The sequence below is a fragment of the Halichoeres trimaculatus genome, unplaced genomic scaffold (genome assembly GCF_033239565.1).
Source record: "Halichoeres trimaculatus isolate MK-OKI-2021-1 unplaced genomic scaffold, fHalTri1.1 fHalTri1_scaffold_3, whole genome shotgun sequence".
In the NCBI taxonomy this organism is placed as follows: domain Eukaryota; kingdom Metazoa; phylum Chordata; class Actinopteri; order Labriformes; family Labridae; genus Halichoeres; species Halichoeres trimaculatus.
Window position 1 is genome coordinate 3,262,176 of NW_027437181.1, and position 17,041 is coordinate 3,279,216.

Here is a 17,041-nt window from a genome sequence, read left to right on the forward strand (position 1 = left end):
CAGGTAATATATCTTTAGTGATACCAGGCATTAAAATCAACAATAAACTTAAAGGCAAAGGTGGTCCAATTTTTTTTTCCCTTGGCTGTATATTTTGCACATTTTGTTGATTAATTTCCTCCATCGTTGTAATGAACAAATAATTTTATGGTTTCTTCACCATCTCCCTGATGCCAGGATCAGATCCCTTAGACATAACAAGGAAAACAAAAGATGCTGAAACTTCTGTGAACACACTGTACCCCACCATCAGTCTGATTTAATCTCCACATCGTTATGAGATTTTCATTTTTCTGGTTTGAATAAAAAACAGAAATGTTTTTTCAGATGTGACCTCAAAGGCCAGTCATTTTTTCTTTCCTTAAAGCTTGTTAATCGCAGTTATGTCCCTGAAATTAAATTGTGTTTTCTGCTCAACGCAGCAGAAAATAATGTGGCACAGGTTAATTATTATTATTATCATAATGCCTTTGACGAACACAAGTGAATTAGATTACAGGTGCATTACGGATGTCACTTTAACAGCCGCCTCTTTGCAGCCTCTCCATCCACGGTATTCAGTGTGAATGATAATAAATGCTCATGTGTTGAATCTAATTAAAAACCAGAGTAGCTGTTTGGGTTTTCTTCAGTATTTTCTGTTTCACCTTAAATAGATGGCCTGTTTGGACCAGACCATGAGCCGCGTCCTGGAGTCCCTCTCCATCCTGTTGGACCAGAGAGAGGCAGAAACTGGAGGCAGACAAAGACCACAACCGAGACCGGCTGGGGATGTTCTCCCGAGTCAGGACAGTCTGCCAAGCTACGACCAGCTTTCTCCATAAACCTTCACCCTCCTCCTCCTCAGAGGCTGGCTCGGTGTCCTCACTTCAGCATCAACGCCAGAGAAAGTCAGGATACGGACTGTTGAAACCAACAAGTAACATCACCTCACAGCAGAACGGTTCATGGTCTGAAACTTTGTCAATAGATCATATTTCATCTTGTTACCAGCTCAGAAACCTTCATCATGTCTTACTGCTGCGTTCCAGAGAGTAAGTCATAAGCTGCGTTTATATTTCATCCAGAACAACCAAAATATTGTGACAAAAAAATAGTGATAGAAACACCAACATTTTGAAAAACCTCTCAAATTTCAGAAGTTTTAATATTGAAGTTTAAAACAAAAGTGAGATAGAAACACCTTTTTTGCAAAACCATGTCACATTGTCATAACAACACACCTCCCTCACCTCCTCATTAACCGACAGTTTGACCGGTAAACAAGAACATTCACAGCGTGGCTCCACCATTTACCATTGTAGAGTTTTGAAGCCATAGTCTGCGCAGTAGAGATTGTGAGGGATTCTGGGAGAATCTGAGTGGAGCCAGGCGACATAAATAATAATTTTTTTTCTTTGGAGAGTCTAATCACTTCTTGACTCTACCTCCCGACATATTTTACAATCCCCCCAAAAAATACACGAGAACGTCAGCTGTCAATCATTGTTAAACATGACGTAAAACCTCATTTTTAACCTCGTATAACTAATGAAAACAAAACTTTCCAGAAAAAAAGAGGACTTGAATACAAGACAGCCAAATGATATCTCCAAATCACCACAACAATCAGACGTGAGAAACATTTCTATGAGGAGTATACATTTTTTAAAGTTTGACCACAGCCCATCTGGAATGACTGGGGAGATGGATTTTTTGACCTATACTGCAGCCAGCCACCAGGGGGAGCAGTTTTTGTGGTGACCTCACTCTGAGCCGAGTGAGATGACGTCCTTTTTTTTACGGTCTATGGTTCTGACACTCATATACTGTGTGTTACTGCCCGTTATTACATCATTTTAACGATAGCCAATGATAAGATGTGACATCACACCTTGAGTTTGGTCTATTGATTGAACTAAATCATCTCTGCTTTACGCCTCAAATACACCAGATACGTCTGCAGTCCAACTCAGCTTTGTTGCGTCTTGACTGCATTTGTCAACTCACATCGACCAAGGAGTTCCTGCTTTTCCCACTTCATTGATGAGTCTCTCTTCATTCATGTTGGGCTGTAAAACCTCAAACTTGTTGACTGCTGGGCTGGCTCCGCTCAATATGTCCCTTTCTGGTCAAAGTCAAGATAAATACAAACTGATTCTGACATGAATCTCGTTTGTTTTATTTTGAAAGTCTCTGGATGTTTTTAGGTAGTTTCTGGTCATGACTTCCTGTCCTGTTGAATCTTCCCTACGCTGATTTTACGGCACACAGGATGGCTGTGTATTACCTGCTACACAGCAGACTAGCCACACAGATGGACTGCAACAGAACGGATCCAGTGTGAGCTGACACATTAGCCCCGTTTCCACCGTGTGGTTCAATTCGGTTCATCTCGGCAGGGCACGCATTTAACGGGGTTTCCACTGACTGATCCTGGGACAGATCCCCAAATAACCAAGACGAGCCGTCCCACTAAACTGAGCCGATCTCGGAAGTTGGAGCTACAACACTGCAGACCGTTGATTGGTTTAAAGAATCATCACTTACCGTGCAAGTTCAACAGTAACAGTATTGCACTTGGTATCAAACAGCCACACTGATCACAAAGAAGACAAATTGCTGCATGTCTTCCATCGTTGCTCTTTGTTCACCGTGTTGCGTTTTTCTTCTTCGTTGGATTTATTTGCGGGGTAAACTGTGTCGTGCTGCTACGGCGTCATGTTATTTTTTAACAGATGCAGCTTTTAGCATCCAGCTTACATAATGCCTACCACAAGGGGGCACAGTTTGTTGTGGAAATGGGATCAGGCTTAACCATACCAAACCGTTCTGAACTGAACCGGACTGCTTGGTGAAAACCCAACTGTTAACCTGATCCGTTGCCATGGTGAAGCAGAGACGCACTGCAGACGTATCTGGTGTATTTCAGCCATAAAGCCCTGTTTACGTCCCTGAAATGTAAAACTATTGTTGTGTTTTGGCCTCTAGTTTTTACAGAAACAACATTTCAGCCAACCTGAAACAGAAACTTTTAAAAAACACCACTTCTGCACTTATCCTGTTTTGTTTATTAGCTGCTGGCTAAACTTCCTCTGGTCTGTGGAGCGATGTGTCTCTACAGTTATATCGCCAACTACAGGCCTGGAATGTAAACTACATTTTCAGTCCCTCAGCGTTTCTGGTTCAACACAGATTTTTGTTGTTTTCAGGTGAAACGTTGTCGAGTAAACAGGGCTGTAAAAGCCACAACTTATCCATTATTTCTGAGCTAACTAAGAAATTAAATCAAGAACAATTTTTATAAAAGGCTAATCTGAGCTTGTCCAGGAAAACTTAGCTTAGTGGTGCAATGCTCAACGTAGCCTACCTGGATCTAAAGTTAGACTCAGGTCATGGTGTTTTTGTCTAAGGTCGTATCCAATTTTGGCAATTAGATGACCTATTAACACTGTGTAAATCCAAACATCACATATCCTTTAATCAAATATAATCTACATGAGTCCATGAGTTTTTAAACATCTTGATAATTGTTCCTTTTGAGGTATATTCTTATTCATCTAACAAGATAAATACTAACAAGAGATTCAGCCCATTATAAGAACATTTAAACTCTTTTACTAATCTCCAAGCTTTAACTATCATCTATTTTTGCACTGCTTCAAGGATAAAAAGAACTTATGTGGAATCAATTATTCAACCAGGTAAAAAACCTCATTAAGATTCAGATCTGTTTCATAAGAGCTGACCCTGACAGCAGCATACAGTCAGTTAAATACTATATTCCCACACACAACAGCAGGTTAAAGATGCTACAATATCTCCCAACTTTCCTGATCATTGCTGAGTTCTAACTACATTTATACCTTAAACATTAGAAGCTAACATACTTGTATCTTTGTGGCTAAAACTAGCCACCACAAGATCCAAGAGCTTATTAACTTGTTTGTATTTTAAACCTTTTTGTGCCATTTTTATGTTAAATGAGATACTTTTAAATGACTGATGTATTACTGTTACACTTTAAACAAATCTGATACAGTGACTTAATCAAGTTTTGACAATGCTGAGTAGAGATACACATTTTTTTTAGGGTGTAGTTGAAGTGAAGATTTTGAATAATACAAAGTCCAACATGTAACTTTGTTAAAATGCCTTTAAGCTTATGTTCATTCAGCTCCCAGGCTCAGGAATGTGTTATGTTAAGTTTAATGAAAGTTTAAAAAAACTGGGACTGTGCATGCACAGCTTTCACTGCTGATTGGTTGTTATCCGAGCCATGGCTCTGTTAGTAACCATTCAGGTGGTGCTGTGGGTGGGACAACGCTGGAGACAGAGAGGCGTGGCTGCATCAGAGACAAAATAACCAAGTTTCGAATTGATTTTTTTTATCAGCTGTCGGATTTTAAAAAAGGCTACACTGACATGCCTCAAAATGCCGATAAGCGGTCTATCCCTGATGCTTAGTTTCTTCCTAAGCTTTGACTCCAGGGGAATTTCACAGCATTGCAACTTAAGAAAACACATGCAAAAAGACAAAACACAAGCAAATTAAGAAAACAGCTTCATCATTTTGACAACACGCTCTATTTCATACACTATAATAGAAGGGTCTTCAACCTGCGGCTCTGGAGCCTCATGCAGCTCTTTGACTTTGTTGCAGTGATTCCTCATATATTAAAATTAAATATAACATAATTTTTTTTTCTTAATCAGTGTGTTCAGTAATTACATTGACACTAAAAAGAATCACAGGTAAAAATTTTGTTGAACTAAATATTTATCACATCTTGCAATTTAGCATTCTTTAATTATTTTAAATTTCAATTTTTTGACATTTTTTGTAAATTAGAAAAAATAATTCCTTTTTGGAAAAAAATGGTGCAAATTTTTGAATTTTTTCAGATGTAGCAAAACTGTTGAAGCAACAATTTTGCAAATTTATAAATTTGGCAAATTTTAGAATTTTATCTATATTTTTGCATATTCTTTAAATTTCCCTTTTTAATTTTGCAAATTTGGAAGTTTTTTTTTTTAATTTTAAACTTTTTTAAAATGTCTTTAATTTTGCAAATTCATGAAATTTATTACAATTTTTTTTAGTATTTTTTTAAACTAAGAAATCACATGTACAAATTTATAAACACAAAAACATATTTTTAAATAATTATTCACTAGATTTTTTTTTCTATGTTTACAGTTTTCCACACTTTTTTTGCCTTTAATATGACAATTAAGTAGACTCCTGATAAACTTTAATTCAGGTGAGCTGAGGTTTAAAGGCTCATATGAAAGCAAAGGTTGCAAACCCGTGCTCTAACAATGTTAAATAAATCAAAAACACATGTTTTATCTCTTTTTCCAACACACCTGATGGAAAGAGAACCATAAAAGAGCTGTGACTGAAAATCTGGGTCAAAAACAAGCGTGTCCGGACATGTGCATCACTTTAAAGTGTCCTCCTTAAGTGTCCTTTTGCATGTTTTTTCTTTAGTTGCAGCGCTGAGAGCCACAGACTCAGCGCATTTACAACACTTTTTTTTTTAATGAGGTTTAAACGAGCAAAAAAACAAAGTCTGTTGGTAGAAAGTGTCTTTAAACATTAGATTAATGTGTCCTGGGATATGATTTGAAATATCTCACCATGGAGTGTTGTAGAGCCAGTGTTGAGATTTCACTCTAAGTTGCCTTATGTAGTATTACTAATACAGCTAGATCAATGCTGAATGCTTCACCAGCTCCACAGCATTCATCACAAGTATTCATTTCATTTCATTTCATTTGAAACACATTCACTGATGTTTCTGCTCTGATATTATAACCTCACGAGTTTCATCACGGTAAGTGCCTTTTGAGTAACGTACTTGAAATCTTACACCATCAATGTTAAGTCATTTGCCCCTGATTGAAAACTGTGAAAGGACAAGCATTTCCATACTTCACTTGAAAAGTTGAATCAAATAATATGTTCACTGTTTTTACTCGATTTCACTTTTTTGTTAATGTTTAGAAGATTTTTCCAGTAATAAAAGTTTTTGGTAATTGTTTCTAAGTATCTGTGAATTGTGTCTGGAGCCTGAGGGGGAAGTTGTGAGCTGAGTGTTTGCCGGCGAAGTTTAAAAATGAGCAAAAAGTTTTATTTGTACTCTTAATTTTTTTTTTTTTTTTCAGTTTTTCTTTCCACTATCAAGCAAATGATTGAATCCCTTTCAGGTTTTACAGATCCATCAAAGGATTGTTTCCTAAATAACTCTTTGGATGGGGGGTGTGCCATGTCACCACTGACTTATGGAAATAGCCACAAGCGCGGCTAAACACTGTGTGACCTTTGAGGAGCAGATGGTGACCTTTCTCCTGCTGGCCATCAATGGGCTGTCCAGGCATTCCTTCACACAAGTGCTCCTGTGGAGAAAGGCCCAAGTGACCATCTGCCTCTGGTTTCCACAACAAAGAGCCCCACCCTCTTAAAGTGTGCTGAGGGCGAATGGCCTTTGTGCTGGCAGGGGGCGGGTGGAGGAAGGGGGTCATTACAGGGGGTGGTGCAGGTTTAGGTAGTGGTTGTTTGGGTATTGGAGAGGAAGGCAGTAATGAGAATAACAGTCATAAAGAGTCCAGTGATACAGTAAAACAAGTTGTATAAAATAAGAGAAAGCTAATTGGCTTTGTGTGTCAGGTGCTGTGATAGAAAGTTTATACGCAGCCAAAGTCAGGGGGCGTGGCAGGTGTTTGTTGACGTCTGATCAGGCTTTTCCTCATGACCCCTTCCCCCATCCACAACAAGTCATTCAGTTTTTCCCTCCTCTTTTATATTTTTTTTTTTTCTGATATTTTTTTATTTTTTTGTTCTGAACAGAGAATGTACAACTCTAAATGTTTCTTTCTTAAAAGTCTGATTCCAATAGAAGCCAGTTTACACCAGGCAGCTGTTGAACTGCTGTGATTATGATAATGGGATTTAGTTTGTCTTAATTTTGATTCATACTTTCATTAAAATATACATTAAATGGAAAAAATTGTAATAAAAAAAAATCTCAAACAAATGCATCAAAGCAGAAAAAAGAAAACATCTTATTATATCTGCTCCTTCTCTCCCAAAAAATTAAATAAGCATAATACAAAAAAAAGGTGGCCAGCCTTTGAACTTTTCATTATTACTTTTCTTACAGAAAGAAGACAAACAAAACAAATCCACAGTGTGATTACTCATTTTAATTTTTAGTGATTTTTTTTAAATAATGTGTGTTTAGATGTCTGATTAATCTAATTGGATCAGGTTTTATTTTTCAGCTTAACTTTGTTAATTAAAATGAAAATCAAACTTTAATTAGCTTTTAAAAAACATTGGGTATAATCAGGGAGAAATGTGCACATGTGAACCGGCAGGTTTTTTTTATTTTTCTTTTTTTTTTCTTCTTTTTGATTTTTTTTTCTTTAGTCCTTAATTTTTCTCTTTTTGGGGATTTTTTTTATTCTGTAGTTTTTATTTTTTTTTCTTTTTGGGGGGAATTTTTTTAAAATTCTATAGTCTTAAATTTTTTTTATCTTTTGGGGGATTTTTTTTTAATTCTATAGTCTTAATTTTTTTTCTCTTTTTGGGGGATTTTTTTTTTTCAATAGTCTTTAAATTTTTTCTCTTTTTGGGGATTTTTTTTTTCAATAGTCTTTAAATTTTTTCTCTTTTTGGGGATTTTTTTTTCTATAGTCCATAATTTTTTTCTCTTTTTTTTCTTTTTTTGATTCTATAGTCTTTATTTTTTTTCTCTTTTTGGGGATTTTTTTTATTCCATAGTCTTTAATTTTTTTCTCTTTTTGGGGATTTTTTTTTGTATTCTACTTTGGTCAAAACTCCTTTGTTTCTTTACAGCTCTATGTAAAAGGTAAACCATGTGTAGCTGACCTCGGCATCAGTGACACAGCGCCAGAGTTCGACTGGCGCTAAATTTTCTTTATTTTACACCGTGAAACTAAAAACATACAAAAAATCATCAGTTTATACACACAGAAAAATAGATATACAAACAGTTTCATTTATTGGCAGGAAAAGCATCAGAACTGCCGACGGCCGCTCACACTGTGTATATATTATATATTTGGGTTACAGACAAAAAAAAAAAACACATGAGTACGACATGATGTCACGTTGTGATCTGGGAAAACTGAGTCACATGTTTTACCCTTTTCCTGCGCTGAAGGAGAAACTGTACTTTATCAGCCCTCGAGGGTATATATAATTTATTCACTCTGCCTCAGAACAAGTAGGCCAGAAAGACCAGATCCCATGAAAACGCACCACAGGTGAGAAACTCCCTGTACACATTCAGGTGCCCGGAGCAGTTTGGTGCAGCTCCTCCATGCCGGAGCAGAGCCCAGGAAGGAAACACTTCCAACTGCTGCACTTAAGTGTGTGCTGCACTTGAACCAGCAGCTCTTCTGCTCTCGAGCTGGGTCCCTGCAAGCTGAACAGCTTCTGCCGCCCCCCTACGAGACCTTTGAGTTTTTGGATTGGTGGACCCAGCAGCTGTTTGACGAAGAGGATTTTAAAGACCAGACTGTGTCTTCCCCCTGATTCACACACAGCTGACAGACGATTTGCTGTGCCATCATGTTATATAAAGTTTTGTCCCCATATCCCTGCCAGGACACTGAGATCGACCGGTCAGCTGCTTCTGATCACCCCCAAAAACCATGTACAAAGCTAAAAGGTCATTAACACAGTGGTTTTGGGGTGAAACGCAAAAGTATTGTTGCATTTCGGCTGCTTGTTTACATGAAAACTGACCTAAAACACAAACTTTTGAATCTGCTGACTGTCTTTCAGCAAAGTGTGCATTTGTTGCTGCACTTCTGCACAGGCGGCAACCTTCAGTCTAACCTTCAGTTCACACATAAAGCGTGAGCGCCGTACTGCGGTTTTCGGACGCGCCAATTCACACTGGATGAGTCTCTGCACTGCAAAAAAATGAAATCTTATCAAGTGTTTTTGTCTTTTTTTAAGTAGAAATTGTCTTATCATACTCGATATGAGCCACATTCAACTTATCAATCCAGAAAAAGGTCTTGTTTCAAGTTATCCGAGTACAAAAATGAGGTTTGAATCGCTTGTAACCAGTAAAAAAATCTGCCAATGGAACAAGAAAAAAGAGACTAGAACAATGTCTCAATACAAGTAACTTTTCTCTTGTTTCATTGGCAGATTGTTTTTACTGGTTACGAGCAATTCAAACCTCATTTTTGTCCTTAAATAACTAAAAACAAGACATTTTTCTGGATTGGTCATGTGATTTTGGCTCATATTGAGTCTAAAAAGGAATTTTCTTCTGAAAATAAGACAAAAACACTTGATAAGATTTCAGTTTTTGCGGTGTGGAGCGCCCAAAACAGCTGGATCCCCAAGATCACAGGAGGACCATATGTTTCTGCAGGAATCCACCCATGACAACGAACTTTCATGGTAAGTAATAAGCTTGTTAAGCTCATCAGGTCCTCCCAAAACTTCAGCTCCTTCAGTCCATGCCTTCTCCTTTCTGTTGGTGTCCTTATAGGAATGAAGAATGTGTTGTGTCGTCTAAAATGATGACATTTTTCACCCCAGAGATTAACTCTCCTTGCCCAAAAGCTCGGTTTTCCTCTGTATCTGACGTGCTGATGACTTCTGGCCATGTGTCAGTGACGAAGTTTTAGTAAACAAGGATGAGATTTACGATCTGGAGCCAGAATATGGAGCTTTATTTTGAAACGATCGGATACTCTAATCGTTTTTGTGTCTGATTTCCTGTTTGGAACGATCTGCTTTGCAGAGATTGATACTTTTCTGCAGCGCACTCCGACCAAAATAGACTCACAGCGAAACAGCCACGCTCAGCCGTTGGTGATCGCGGCGCATGCTAATGCAATGATTGACTAGAGTGGTTTCTAAGTATGGCGTTGTGTGTGGCTCTGCAAGGCACGATGTCAGCGCTTTATGTGGGAAATGGGGGTTAGAATATAAGACAATGCTGAAGTGCTAAAATCTGCTGTTTCTCCAGTGTTCACTTGAGGCTGACTCCAGAAGTACCGGAAGTCACAGACACACCAAGCCAAAAAAAAGCTGTTTTCAGAGCAGAAATTAAAAAAGATACATCTCCTGTCTGAGTTGCTAATTTTACTATCTCCACACACTGGGGGTGAATTATTTTCTGACTCGGCCGTTCAGAAGATATTGAGATCGCAAGCTCGACCAATTACCCTTCAGCTGTCCTCGAAAACCCTTGCCTCTTCCAATATGGCCTCGGTAGCCAATCTGCTTCAAAATCTGTTTCAGAAACAGACGGGTGACGTCGGGGAGACTACGTCCTTGTTTTATACAGTCTATGGCCCAACTACCAAAAGCCGCTTGGTGACACAAGACAGTTATAGCGCCGTCTACAGGCCTGGCATGTTTACTACAGCACTTACAGTCCCCCAGCGTTTTTGCATTTTGGGTGAAAAACTTTTCTATTTGCTCTGGTTTCTGTTTTGTAACTTGTTATTCGTGCTGCTTTTAATCTGTACAGCACTTTGGTCAACTTCAATTGTTTTAAACCTTCTCTATAACAAAGTTTGAGTTACGCTGAGTACGTTTAGACCCTATTTGACCTTACGATTTATAAATTCACCTCATTAACTCAAAGCCTGTGCTCCTCTGAGAGCGTAAACGTACATTATTGGCTCACAAAGCATCAGTAGCTTCACTTTCAGACACAGCAGTGCTGCGGCAGCGTTCTCCTCCTGATGATGTTCTGATCAGCTTGTACTGCACATCATGAAAGTTGCTTCATTTGCTTGGGGGTGTGTTAATTGGGGACTCGTGGGACCGCCTGGACCTGAGGGATTGTTTGATTATTGATTGTTTGACTGTTAATTCAGACAAAAACCCATTAGAGCACAATAGAACATCATCTGTTCCTCATGTGAGAATAACACACTTAACATTTGTCGTCCTTGGAAATAATGAGATGTTTAAAAATGTAAATACAACGTGAGCTTTTTCTCTCCGTGTTTGAACGCTCTGGCCAAAGGGAGAATAAACACTGGTTGGATTAGCTGGGCACATGTCAGTTATAAAAGCTTCCTTTGACTCTGAAAGAGATGCAGTGAAAGGAGAGGAGTCGAGGAAGGACCTGGGGGGTCGTGGATCTCCAAAAGCCTGATTTGCAGGTGAAGTAAATGGCACACTCTGCGTCGTGGCCATTGTCCTGCTCTGCGTCCAGATGGTCAGGAGAAATCCTTTGGAGCTCACACTCTGCTCGGCGGGGGTGAACACGCTTTCAGAGGGATTTGGCCTCTCTAATGGGCTAATTTGGCAGTTCATAATAAGGAGAGTAATTTTAAGCCTGAGAGTGCCGCGCTTATGATTACCCAACATCTTATAAAGCAACACAGAAAATGCAATTACACTGAAACATTTATCTTTTCTGTTTGCCAGTTACGAATCATTTTTCTGCTTCTTATGAGGGAACATTTTTAATTAGTTTACTTGTCTGTGACCAGCACAAAGTCGGCATAAAAGGAAAGATTAGTTTTCCCACAAAGCTGCAGTAAAACTGGAACAGTACTATTTGATATCCTGCTCAGAACATGTCCACAATCATACCACTCAGGGTCTGTTTTTACGCCAGTCGGTTTCGTCCTTCGTGAAATGAAGGTTGGAGCTTTGTTTCTTGTAATTCTTCAAACCGCAGCGAGAATGCAGAATGTAAAACCAACATTTTTAGAAGTAACTGTCACAGGGTTCAGCCGAGGCTGCCAGAGTGGGATTAGAGTCTTTCAGTCTGTGTTGACTGCACGGGTTTTTTGCTGCAGGCAAACTGCAGGAGTGACGCGTCGTTGTACATAAACAGAATTTGTTTGTGTCTCAGTGTTTGCATCCAGAAAAGCCTGCTGATCCAGTCAGCTGCAGGGCCAAGTTTGAGTTTGTGAGGCGGCAGATGGAGAAGAGATGAAAGTTTTCTGAGCGATTTATGGTTTTTGATTAAAGCAGGAAACACAAGTGAAGATTCTGGGAATGCTAAAGGAAAATTAATCTGATTAGTCCAAATTTATCTCCATATCAGGAAATTAATTTTGATTATTTTTCCTTTTTTATTTATTTTTTTATTTTATTTTTTATTAATTTATTAATTAATTTATTAATCAATTTATTTATTTCTTCATTTATTTATTTTATTTTATTTTTTAATTTATTAATTAATTAATTAATTAATTTATTTATTTATTTATTTATTTATTTATTTATTTATTTTTTGCGGAAAATGAAATAAAAAACTCAACAGGCACCACAGTTAGCAAACAAAAATAGGTTTATTGGCTCATTTTAGTACATCCACAAGCTGCTGGGTCTGCATCTTGTAAACATAACATAGTGCTTTTCAGAAGAAGCTCCATAAGAAATACAAAAAAGATAGAAACAAAAATAAAAACACTGACAACATAAAAGGAAAAAATGCACAAACAACTGCAGAAAAATTAAATAAAACGTCTTAAATAAAATAAATATCGCTGAGTGGTTTTTAAAATGGCAACAAAATAAAATAAAATAGGATAAAATGAAATAAAATCTTTGGTGCAGGTAGAAGTCTTTGGCTCAGTCCCTTCAAAGTGTGCAGAAACATTAATAGTCCGTTTTTCCTGAGCTGGCTCATCTGATTGTTTTGCACACAGCTGCTTCACTGGAAGTTGTGAGGAAAGGAGTCAGGACGCTCTTTGTTTCTGTGGACCTCCTTCTTTTGGAGAAGAAATCTGCAAAAAGCAAGAAGAGCGCAGAGGTTAGCTCACTGTTTGTGTGTGATAACTCATTAAAGAAGCAAACAGACACAGTCTGAGCTGCTGGAGTTCTTCTTTACCTGTGATTTTTGTGTTGTTTCTGGGTTTCACCGCCGACTTTGCGTGCGTCCTCTTCCTCCGCACCGGCGTCACCTCTGCGGGACGCTTGCGCATGTTGGAGATGCTGGAGCAGTTCTCCTGATCCGTCTCTGCGCTCCCCTCGCTCAACCTGTCATCCTCCTCTGCGTTCAGGGAGCAGGCAGCTTTCTCCTTCAGCTGTGCAGGCTCCTGGTAGACAGCCGCGGCGCAGTCTGAGGGGATTTCCTCCCACTGAAACCTGCCACACATCGGCGTGTCAGTCTGGAAGTTGAAGTTCCAGCGGCGGCTGTCCTGCTCCGTGATCTCCCTCAGTCTCTGCGTTAAGTCCCTGCGCAGCTGCTCGTGGTCCACTGAGCCAAACAGGTTCCTGCAGACGGACTCTCTGCGCTGGATGGGATTCATCTTGGAGAAAGTTGTGGAGTTTTGGAGAGGGAAGTCTTTGCTCTCTCCCTGTAGTGTGGGCTCTGGTCTGCAGGAAGCTTCAGGGGGATTTTTAAAGGCTGCAGCGCGCACGCTGCTCTGTTTGTACACAATGAGGAGCGGCTGCTGATTGGCTGCAGATCTGTGAATTGGAGGCGCTCAGGAGGGGGCGTAATGCACTAAATGCAGTCATTGTGCCTTGAAGACTGCTGAGGATGAAAGACTCTGGTTCCTTTGGGGACACATTGTGTTTGAGCTCTTTGTCAAACAACAACAACAAAAAAAAAACTGATGCGTTCACGGCCCGAGTTTTTTGACACAGAACGTGCCTTTACGCAAATGTGGATCCTCCCTCCTCCTGGGGTCATTATTCGACCTCAAAACACCATTAACTCCAAATGGATGCTGTTTGCTCCCACTTTCACCATGCAGTTTCTTTCTTGCTCAAACATTATTGTAAAAAAAGGTCAGAAAGAAAGAAATGCGTGGGCTTCTAGCTGCAGAGACACAGTGACACGGTGTCCAGACACTGTTGGAAAAACATCCTCTGCTGTCTAGTTTCTATGGAGACTTTGGTTGTCTGAGAGCAATCTGCTTCCGCATTTACATCGCACTTTTGAAGGTGTTGCTCTTCAGATTTCTTCCTGCTTTTCAGCTTAATCGTTTTTTTTCTCTTGTCTGATTTTCTCTGAGAGCAAAGTGAGAAATGTGAAGAGATGGAGGATTAAGAGAGGAGGGAGATGACACACAGTGAAGGGCCTGAGTCTGGATCAGAGCTCGGGCTGCAGAAAGGAGTCTGTAAGGGACTTTATTATCAGTTAGAAGGAAATATGGTTTGAATAGTGACAATAAGCAAACTTTGTCAGGTTGACCATAGTTTAGTAGCCAGCTATATTCAGCTCCCTGGTTCTGTCCTACCAGAGCTCATCTACCAACTCCAACCTCACCAATCAGAGCTAATGTAACCTCACTCTTCATTTTATTGATAGACTCTCAAGTTTGAACAGACCACTGCAGAATAACTGCTGACTGTGGGTTGGAGTCAACATTAGCACAAACAGTTTAGCCCTTTTAGCCTTTAGCTCAGGTTGTAGCCTTTACCTTGTGTGCTACCAGTTGTTTTAGCCTTAAGCCTTTGAATTAGCCATTAGCCCTTGTTTTAGCCTTTATCTTGTGTGTTTAAGCCTTTAGCACTTATTTTAGCTCTTATTTTAACTTGTGTTTTAGCCTTTAGCTAACGGTTTTAGCCTTTTGCTCATGCGTTCTAGTCTTTAGCTCATGTGTTTTAGTCTTTAGCTCATGTTTTAGCCTCATGCTCATGTTGTAGACTTTAGCCCGGGTTTTATCCTTTTGCTTGTGTTTTATCTTTTAGCTTGTGTTATAGCCATTAGCCCTTGTTTTAGCCTTTAGCTGGTGTGTTTTAACCTTAAGCTTGTGTTTTAGCTTTTAGCTCGTGTGTTTAAGCCTCCAGCTAAAGTTGTAGCCTTAAGCTTGTGTCTTTTAGAATTAAGCTCATTTTGTAGTCTTAAGCTTTGTTTTAGCCTGAAGCCTGTGAATTAGCCTTGAGCTCATGGTTTAGCCTTTGACTTGTGTATTTTAGACTTAAGCCCCTGTTTTTGTCTTTAGCTCATGTTATAGCCTCAACCTCATGATGTAGCCTTTAGCTGGTGTGTTTTAGCCTTAAGCTCGTTTTTGGGCCTATAGCTTGTGTTTTAGCCTTAAGCTAATGTGTGTTAGCCTCAGGCTTAGGTTGTAGCCTTTAGCTTGTGTGTTTTAGACTTTAGCTTATTTTGTAGTCTGAAGCCCTTGTTTTAGCCAAAAGCCTGGGAATTAGCCTCTAGCCCTTGTTTTAGCCTTAGGCACTTGTGTGTTTGAGCCTTTAACCCTTGTTTTAGTCTGTAGCTCATGTTTTAGCCTTAAGCTCATGTTGTAGCCTATAGCCCTAGTTTTATCCTTTTGCTTGTGTTTTAGCTTTTAGCTAGTGTTATAGCCTTCAGCCCCTGTTTTAGCCTGTAGCTCGTGTTGTGGCCTTTAGCTCGTGTTTTAGCCTCAGCTAGTGTTTAGGTCTTAAGCTTGTGTTTTAGCCTTTAGCTCATGTGTTTTAGCCCTAAGCCTGTGAATTAGCTCATGTTTAAGCCCGTGAATTGGCCACTAGCCCTTGTTTGAGCCTTTTGGCTGTGTGTTCAAGCCCTTAGCCCTTGTTTTAGTCTGTAGTTTATTTTTAGTCTCAAGCTCATGATGCAGCATTTAGCCCTGGTTTTAGCCTTTAGCTGTTGTGTTTTAGCTTTTATCTTGTGTTTAGGTCTTTGGCTCATGTTTTAGCCTCAGACTCAAGTTGTAGCATTTAGCTTGTGTGTTTTAGACCTTAGCTAATTTTGTAGTTTTTAGCTTATGTGTTTTAGCCTTTAGCTCATGTTGTAGCCTTTAGCTCATATGTTTTAGCCTCAGACTCAAGTTGTAGCATTTGGCTTGTGTGTTTTACGCTTTAGCTCATTTTGTTGTCTTTAGCTGTGTTTTAGCCTTAAGCCTGAAAATTAGCCTCTAGCCCCTGTTTAAGCCTTTAGCTTGTGTGTTTAAGCCCTTAGCCCTTTTTTTAAGTCTGTAGCTTTAGCCCTGGTTTTATTCCTTAGGTTGTGTTTTAGCCTTATGCTTGTGCTATAGCCTTTAGCCCTTGTTTTAGCCTTTAGCTCATGTTTTAACCTCAAACCTTCATTTGAGTCTTTGGCCTTCAGTCCTTGTTCTTTCTGTATTTGGCTTGCACTTGTTTTTGCCTTTAGCACATTTTTTTAGTCTTAAGCTTGTATGTTAGCCTTTAGCTCCTGTTGGAGACTAGAGATCATCCAGTGGATTTTAGCCCTTGTTTTGGCCTTTAGCCTGTGATTTAGCCTTAAACTTGTGTTTTAGCCTCTAACGTGTGTCTTAGCCTTTAGCTTGTGCTCTATCTCTCTCCTGTTTCTCTTTCTTCAGCTCTTCTGTCCTTTTTTCTGTCTGACAGTTAGGCTCCAGTGTCCACCATCACTACAAAATCAATCACAGAAATCATTTTCAGCGGAGAAAAACACAGATCTCTCTTCTCTCTACTAAACTTCATCAGCTGGCGTGGTGTTGTCACAGAGACTTTGACGTGCTGTACATCAGTCTGGTCCTGCTCAACTTGATCGGGAAGCTAAGAAGTAGCATTTAGGAATAACCTATATTGGTGCTAATAATCTCAATTTAAAGGGAGGATTACGATCTAGGAGGGAGACACTTATGATTGATTAAGATTAATTTCTGGCTTCCAGCGTACAGCCTCAAATTTAAGCACTCCTCACAACTGTTCAAAATGAAGCTTATGGAGCTCACTGAGAAAGACTGAGTCCTAGCTTAAGCACTTTGTGATGCTGGATTGTGTTTATATCTTTATGACATGTGGTCTAATAAAGTTGTTAAGCATTGTAAAATAATCCTTTGTTTTTCCCAGACGTCAAAAACACACCGCTGAGAATATATAAAGTAAAACAACACTGAGTGTATCCTCTGAAAAATAAACACTGAACCAATAAAACAGTCAAGAAACCAGAAGTAATAAAGTGGGTGAGGAGTGCTGGGCGTTAAGGGCTGAGATGAAGTGAAGTCATAATTGCACTGTTAAAGAAAAATAATTATTGCACTTAATAATTACAGAGGGTCGCAGCACTTAACTTAATAGCATCTTTCCCCTCCCATTGTGTCATAATCATCTCTTAAAAAGAGTCTTAATAAAGCTGCTGTCTGCGTGGAG

At 39.2% G+C, this 17,041-nt stretch overlaps 2 protein-coding genes across 3 annotated transcripts in view; one reads left to right on the forward strand and one right to left on the reverse strand.

The window, feature by feature from the left end:
* Positions 1 to 4,758, forward strand: part of kcnq1.1 (potassium voltage-gated channel, KQT-like subfamily, member 1.1) — a 108,796-nt gene extending 104,038 nt beyond the window's left edge. For both annotated transcript variants that reach the window (XM_074667029.1, XM_074667030.1), the window contains exon 17: positions 657 to 4,758. In XM_074667029.1, coding sequence (XP_074523130.1) covers positions 657 to 824 — 168 coding nt within the window. In that variant the 3' untranslated portion in view covers positions 825 to 4,758. The remainder of the gene's footprint in view (positions 1 to 656) is intronic.
* A 7,550-nt stretch (positions 4,759 to 12,308) lies between these two features.
* cdkn1ca (cyclin dependent kinase inhibitor 1Ca) lies at positions 12,309 to 13,526 on the reverse strand. The gene is made up of 2 exons (XM_074666695.1): positions 12,840 to 13,526; positions 12,309 to 12,735 (listed from the first exon to the last, which is right to left on the reverse strand). The coding sequence occupies exons 1-2, from the start codon at positions 13,258 to 13,260 to the stop codon at positions 12,635 to 12,637; spliced, it is 522 nt and encodes a 173-aa protein (XP_074522796.1). The 5' UTR covers positions 13,261 to 13,526; the 3' UTR covers positions 12,309 to 12,634.
* Between the last annotated feature and the right edge of the window lie 3,515 nt (positions 13,527 to 17,041).

Excerpts from the sequence above, each read along its gene's own strand:
- cdkn1ca (XM_074666695.1), bottom strand. The coding sequence starts at position 13,260 with ATGAATCCCATCCAGCGCAGAGAGTCCGTCTGCAGGAACCTGTTTGGC. Across the intron at positions 12,736-12,839 it reads AAACAACACAAAAATCACAG|ATTTCTTCTCCAAAAGAAGG; the intron begins GTAAAGAAGAAC and ends TGCTTTTTGCAG.